The 7,248-nt window shown below is 37.8% G+C and overlaps 1 protein-coding gene across 1 annotated transcript in view; it reads right to left on the bottom strand.

Moving 5' to 3' along the window:
* Nucleotides 1-2,464: 2,464 nt before the first annotated feature.
* The window catches only part of elovl5 (ELOVL fatty acid elongase 5), a 46,308-nt gene continuing 41,524 nt past the window's right edge, over nt 2,465-7,248 (bottom strand). Inside the window, exon 8 of the mRNA XM_046070351.1 lies at nt 2,465-5,136. Coding sequence (XP_045926307.1) covers nt 5,008-5,136 — 129 coding nt within the window. The 3' untranslated portion in view covers nt 2,465-5,007. The remainder of the gene's footprint in view (nt 5,137-7,248) is intronic.

Genomic DNA, 7,248 nt, shown 5'->3' with positions numbered 1-7,248 from the left:
TTACTTATTTAGACAGACTAAACAAGAGCCTGAGCTGAACACCATGCTGACAACTGGATCAACCTATGAATGGAGTGCCTACTTAAGCCTACTTAAGAACCACACTCTAAGGAGTTGTCCAACACATAATTTATGAATAAATGATTAAACTGACACATCCTAATCACACTGCTGTTTTCAGGGAGAAACCTCGACAGCGTCACCCCGCCCACTCTGTCTCCCTCAGGCCATTGCCTCTGAAAATCAGTGAGTAAGGCATTGTTAGCTTAGTCGCTGGCCGGCAGACACGCCACCAAAGCTCACAAACAGTTGCTCTGTCCTGCAAATGCAAGCACTGTGTGACACACAGCATTCCCCTGCATTAAGTCTGCACACAGTGCTGAGGAGGAGGAGGTCAGAGGGATGCCACTTAAGTGGAAAGGACTTAAGGAAGTAAATGTGGGCTACTGTCACAATATTGATCACTGGCTACCTGATCCATGCATACCTCTTTAGAGTCAAACATGTATGGTCACAACATTCTCGCTGACTTCAACCTCATTCCACTAAGAGCGAGCACTTATCGATGGACCAAGAAAGGAATAAAGTGTTTTTTTAGCCAATTTATGTACAATTTTAAGCGGAACTATGAGGCTTGTGTCATAAAGAAGTATTGGTTCAAAGCTTTTTTAGCAGTTATAGTAAAACATTTATATACACATATACTGTGTATAACAAAATTATAAACGCAGCACTTTTGTTTTTGCCCCCATTCATCATGAGCTGAACTCAAAGCTCTAAGACTTTCTCTATGTACACAAAATAAAATCAAATATTGTTCACAAATCTGTCAAAATCTGTGTTAGTGAGCACTCCTCCTTTGCCGAGATAATCCATCCACCTCACAGGTGTAGCATATCAAAATGCTGATCAGACAGCATGGGTATTGCACAGGTGTGCATTAGGCTGGTCACAATAAAAGGCCACTCGAAAATGTGCAGTTCCATCACACAGCACAATGCCACAGATGTCGCAAGTCTTGAGGGAGCGTGCAATTGCCATGCTGACTGGAATGTCCACCACAGCTGTTGCCCGTGAATTGAATGTTCATTTCTCTACCATAAGCTGTCTCCAAAGGCATTTCAGAGAATTTGGCAGTACATCCAACCGGCCTCACAACCGCAGACCACATGTAACCACACCAGCCCAGGACTTCCAAGATCGTCTAAGACCAGCCACCCGGACAGCTGCTGCAACAATCAGTTTGCATAACCAAAGAATTTCTGCACAAACTGTCAGGAACCGTCTCAGGGAAGCTCATCTGCATGCTCGTCGTCCTCCTAAGGGTCTCGATCTGACTGCAACTTCGTACAGCCATTGAAGAGGAGTGAACCAACATTCCACAGGCCACAATCAACAACCTGATCAACTCTACGCGAAGTAAGAGTGTTGCACTGCGTGAGGCAAATGATGGTCACACCAAGTCCAGTTTCCGGACCCACCCAGAGCCCCGCAATACAGTGAAACCACACATTTTTGAGTGGCCTTTTATTGTGACCAGCCTAAGGCACACTTGTGCAATATCCATGCTGTCTGATCAGCATCTTGCTATGCCACACCTGTGAGGTGGATGGATTATCTCGGCAAGGGAGAAGGGCTCACTAACTAAAATATTTGAGAGAAATAGGCCTTTTGTGTCCATAGAGAAAGTTTCAGATCTTTGAGTTCAAAAGTGTTGCGTTTATTGTTTTTATATATATATATATATATATATATATATATATATATATGTGTGTGTGTGTGTGTGTGTGTGTATGTATGTATGTGTGTGTGTGTGTGTATATATATATATATTATGGAAATAAAAAAGGATAACAATCTTACTTTCCTATATTAACACTTAATTTTTATTCAGACATCTCATCACTCGAACCAAAGTGGTAATGGCCTTTACAAATGTTGTTTTCCCCAAACCCATGTTAACATTCACTTAGCTTAATTTTTACTATAGGTAAATCAGTGTATCTTTTTAATACCTCACAAATCTTTAAGAACTTTTTGTAAAATATTTATTGATACTTTAAATCAAAAAGCTTCTGTAATTGATTATACATTACTTTGACAATGCATTGTAACTATTATAGTATATTTTATTTATTGGAGCCAGTTGGGCTATGCTTTGAGCTAAATGCTAATATCAGCATGCTACATGCCCTCAGTGACAATGCCGATGTTGAGCATTTTTATTATGCTCACCATCTTCATTTAGCGTTTTAGCATGCTAACATTTGCTTATTTGCACTAAACTGACAAATTAACATTGCCGACAGCTTGATTAACCTGTTTTCACAAACCATTCAATAGATATAATTATAAGGCTCAATGAACTAGCAACCCTCTGTTGCTCTCCAGATTTTTTTTTTTTGTCTTCAAGCAATGTTATTTGTTGCATTTACATAATTTTCAAGAAATGAAAACAGCTAGATTTACAATCTCAGTTTGTTTTTAATGTCTTACAGTGAGTAAAGCTGTTGAGTCACAACATGTTAACCCAGATTTACCCCAGATTTCAGAAAATATATATATTTATTCAAACTATTTATAAAATGTATGTGATATCTCATTACATACCTGTATGCTTCCTTGGCCTTTATCACTTGGGTATTAATTTAATGCTAATCGTGCCCTGTAACAGGGCAAGCATGTAGCTGAAAATGTAAAACAAAATTAACTATAACTCAATTTTTGAGTATACATGGTTCATGCATGTTAAACAGGTTTTGTGGACCAGATTAATCATGCAGAGAAAATGGGGCCTTTGTATATATTATTCACATTTTAACAATCATTTCTGATGCAATGAACATGAATCTAGGTCACCTTTACATTTGAGCCACATGTCATGCTCATTCAGTGGGTAAGGTCATACTGTACTTCATTAAATTGAATCAGCATGGTAGAGCAGTGCAACATTGCTCTACAGCATGGGTGTCAGATTTACAGAGTGCACAATTCAAACATCCTTGTACTTTTGTTTTCTATACCAAAATGTACTGTGTAGGACTCCAGCAATCGTTTAAATAAAATAACATCAACATCAGGAAGAACATATGAATAAAAAGTTGAATCACCACAACCTTATTTCTCCACCCAAAAACAAACATTAATTTTCATGTAATGACTTTGTTGTTTTAACTTAAAAAAATTGTGTTAATATGGTAAAATTAAGGAAAAGGGCGTTTTTGGAAAAATGCTCTTTTGCTTTCTTGCCGGGAGTTGGATGAGAAGATTGATACCACACTCATAACTGTATGCGTAATATAAGGCTACAGACAGCAGCCGGCTAGCTTAGCTTAGCATAAAGACTAGAAATAGAGAAACAGCTAGCCTGGCTCTGTCCAATGGTGAAAAGATCTGAAGTGAGCTTTAGAGGTTTTGGTAGGCTGATTATGTTACCTTTAGACAGAGCCAGGCTAACCCCTGTTTTCAGTCTTTATGCTAAGCTAAGCTACCGTGCTGCTTCGTATCTTACAGACATGAGAGTGGTATTGATCATCTAAGCTAACTCTTTAACTAAGAAAGCAAAAATGCATAGTTCCCAGCTATTCCATGATAAACAACACTGCGTTCAGTTATGTGTCAAATTAGGAATGATGGTTTAGGACATTTGGTATTTCCAAAAAAAGAAACAAAGATTCAGGCACAGGGTTTGAACAGGGAATTTGACATTATTAGTATGAAATGGACCAACATGAACATCTGGTGATTGCATACTGAAAAGGTGAAAAATGCTACATTAGAAACCAAATCAAATGGTCCAGAAGGCACCCTATTTATGTAAAGATTAAAAAATAAAATTAACTGCATAGTATTTGACAAAAGAATTCCACCACAAGGTTCATTTAGTAGCTGTTTTGGAGGTTTTGAACATATCACATGTGCTGACGAAGAACATGGGACAATCAAAAGCGCCAGAACAGCTACTTAATGCATCTTGTGGTGAGATTGTTTTTTCAACTGCTGTGTCCAAGGTCAATACTGAGCTTTAATTCTCTTTTATTCTCTTTATCAGAATAAAAATATTTTAGTATTTAGCAATTAATTATACAGTATTATTACATTCACTACTTAAATAATATCAATAAGCAGTTTCACTGCAGATCTAATGGCCATCGCCTTATTTAATTAATTTTAATTAATTCAACTTCTAATGAAATTTACTGGATACAGCTACAGTAGATATAACCGATTTATGTAACAAGTGGGATGATAAAAACTACTGAGTTGATATTGTGCTCCTAAAACACGACACAACTGTCCTACTGCCCAACTACTGGTTTAAATATGAATCCTAGCATAAGCAGTACACTATGCTTTGATTAGATGGCTAAATATTCCAAATTGGAGACCTTGCTCAACAAATATAAAGCAAATGCATTTTCTGCTGTTCCAAGCTGTCACTAAAATGCCTTACAGTATTACAGGGCACAATTTAGGATTATGCAACAGCCCCGACAGGAGTGACATAAAGGAAAACACAAGATGATGCATTACACATTTTAGGACCATCATAAGCACTGTAATATTTTAATTGTCTCGTGGGTTGTTGAAACAGAGACGTCATCGAGTGTGATGAAACCCTCAGCTGCCAACACACTCACTGGAGAGTTCATCTTTGGACCTTCTGTGTGTGAGGCATCATTGAATTAGTCAAAGTGTGTGTTTGTTTTTTGGTAGCAAGAAAGAGCTTTTCGCTTCGGACTGAATTTCCTTTAGAAGCTGGGGGAGGCAATATTGTACAGTGTCAACCGTACTACAGTACTGTTTTCCTTTAACTATATTAATTTAATAATTCAATACTATTAGTAGGAATGTGTGTAAAAACATGGAAAGTCTCTGGATATTTGTAGCTATGGCTTATTTCATCTCAAGTGAGCGCAAGACTATTCTAGATTAGAAGATATCTGTACCTCCTAGCAGCATTAGCTAACACGCTACAGTGAGAATCGGGTGACGGTTTCTTAAATGTCAATCGACCCTCAGCTTCTTGTGTGCAGAGCACTCCATAGATGATGTCCCATTTGCATGTCCATTTGTTGATACAGGAGAGCCATTCTGGAGCTCCTTCTTTAGAGAAGCACTGGTCTTCTTGTAATTCTTGTATGAGAGAAAAAGAGGCAGAGAGAGCATGTTATTACACATAATGTAATCATTAAATGTAATTACTGAAATCCAAATGTCTGTTTAAAAATAAAGAGAGTATGTTCGAAGAGTTGCTAAGTCGCTTTGGATGAAAGCGTCAGCTAAATGTAAATGATCATCTAAATGATCGAAGAAACTTAGAAACCGTGTCTTCATCTCACAGTTTGTTCACCAGAGAACACCGACAAATTTATTTTTCACCTTTCAAATGTCCCGATGGCTAGGTAGCAGTTCTTCAAAACATAATTTTAAAGGCTTCTTATCAAAAAATGTTGTTGATGTTATGTGTTAATGAAAAATAAATCTAGTATCTCCAATATTGATATTGTTATCTACCTCTAAACATCAGTACTGGCTGAATGTAACGTGCAAATGTTAAACCCAGTAAGCCTGCTAGCAGTAACAGAACTAGTTCACCAGATTAAGCTTTTGTTTTTATCTTAATATAAACACAAATACACAGCTGCATTTTTAATATGAAGGATAATGTAGGCTTTATTCTATTTTCTTTTATAATCAACATATATATATATATATATAGGTAGTTATTCAGGACATTCCCACTTACTCTCAGCATCAAGCCTATTTATTTCTGAAGATGTATATATTTAAAACTGGGTCACAAATATAACATTTAATTAAAAATACAATTAGTTATTGTATACAATTTAGTTATTTTATAAAACAGCTGGACATTGTAGCTTTTTGCAAACATTAGTGAAACTGGAATAAAGAGTGCATTTGTTAGGGACTATTTTCATCGGTGGATTAACACATTTGGTGCTCTGATATTTACAGCAGCCAGACGGTGTATGTGGGACTGACTCAATTAAAGAGGTGGTATTGTGCTCATTTTCGGGTTCAAAATCTTATTTAGGGGTTGTACCAGAACAGGTTTACATGGTTTAATTTTCAAAAAACACCATATTTTTGTCATACTGCACATTGCTGCAGCTCCTCTTTTCTCCCTGTGTGTTGAAGGCTTCGTTTTAGCTATGAAGTGATACATCTGACCTCTACAAGATCTTTGTTGGGAGTTGCACATGCGCAGTTCCTAGTTAAAGACTACTAGCCAATCAGAAGAAGATAAGGGCAGGTCAGTGAGAAGCCGGTTCAGCTTTATATCCCCTTGCAGTTTATTATGTCCTTTGACTGCCTGGAGGGTAGCTAGTGTTTGGAAGGGAGAGGAGGTGTGTGCTGTAGCTCAGTGTTTTTCCACCGGTGTTTTTGAGGCCGTGTCGGAGTGAGGCGCATTTAGCTTTCATCCCTGTGACGTCACAGGGACGAGAGGGAAGCGGCTGGACCACAAACAAGCTGTTTTCAGGCAGTTCAGAGCAGAGTTTTCTGTGGGAGATGGGAACTCCCTTTGGGGTGGACTTTGGGCTTTTTCACTTTGCAAAATTACATGCACATAAAGGAGAGGGAAAAAGCCAAAAAGCATAATACCACCTCTATAAACTACAGTGCCCATGTTCATTGTAATAAAGTAACATGTCAACAAGTGCTGCAATGTGGCTCACTGATGTGTTTTGAACAGTTTTTGTAAAGCTCTGTGGCACAGATGAATAAGATATACAGGTGCTGGTCATATAATTAGAATATCATCAAAAAGTTGATTTATTTCAGTAATTCCATTCAAAAAGTGAAACTTGTATAATGTATACATTCATTCCATACAGACTGGTATATTTCAAGTGTTCATGTGATGATTATAACTGACAACTAATGAAAACCCCAAAATCGGTATCTCGGAAAATTTGAATATTGTGAAAAGGTTCAATATTGAAGACACCTGGTGCCACACACTAATCAGCTAATTAACTCAAAAACACCTGCAAAGGCCTTTAAATGGTCTCTCAGTCTAGTTCTGTAGGCTACACAATCATGGGGAAGACTGCTGACTTGACAGCTGACCAAAAGACGACCATTGACACCTTGCACAAGGAGGGCAAGACACAAAAGGTCATTGCTAAAGAGGCTGGCTGTTCACAGAGCTCTGTGTCCAAGCACATTAATAGAGAGGCGAAGGGAAGGAAAAGATGTGGTAGAAAAAAGTGTACAAGCAAT

This window comes from Micropterus dolomieu, linkage group LG15, assembly GCF_021292245.1.
Source record: "Micropterus dolomieu isolate WLL.071019.BEF.003 ecotype Adirondacks linkage group LG15, ASM2129224v1, whole genome shotgun sequence".
Taxonomy (NCBI): domain Eukaryota; kingdom Metazoa; phylum Chordata; class Actinopteri; order Centrarchiformes; family Centrarchidae; genus Micropterus; species Micropterus dolomieu.
This window is presented reverse-complemented; position numbering and strand designations above follow the sequence as displayed.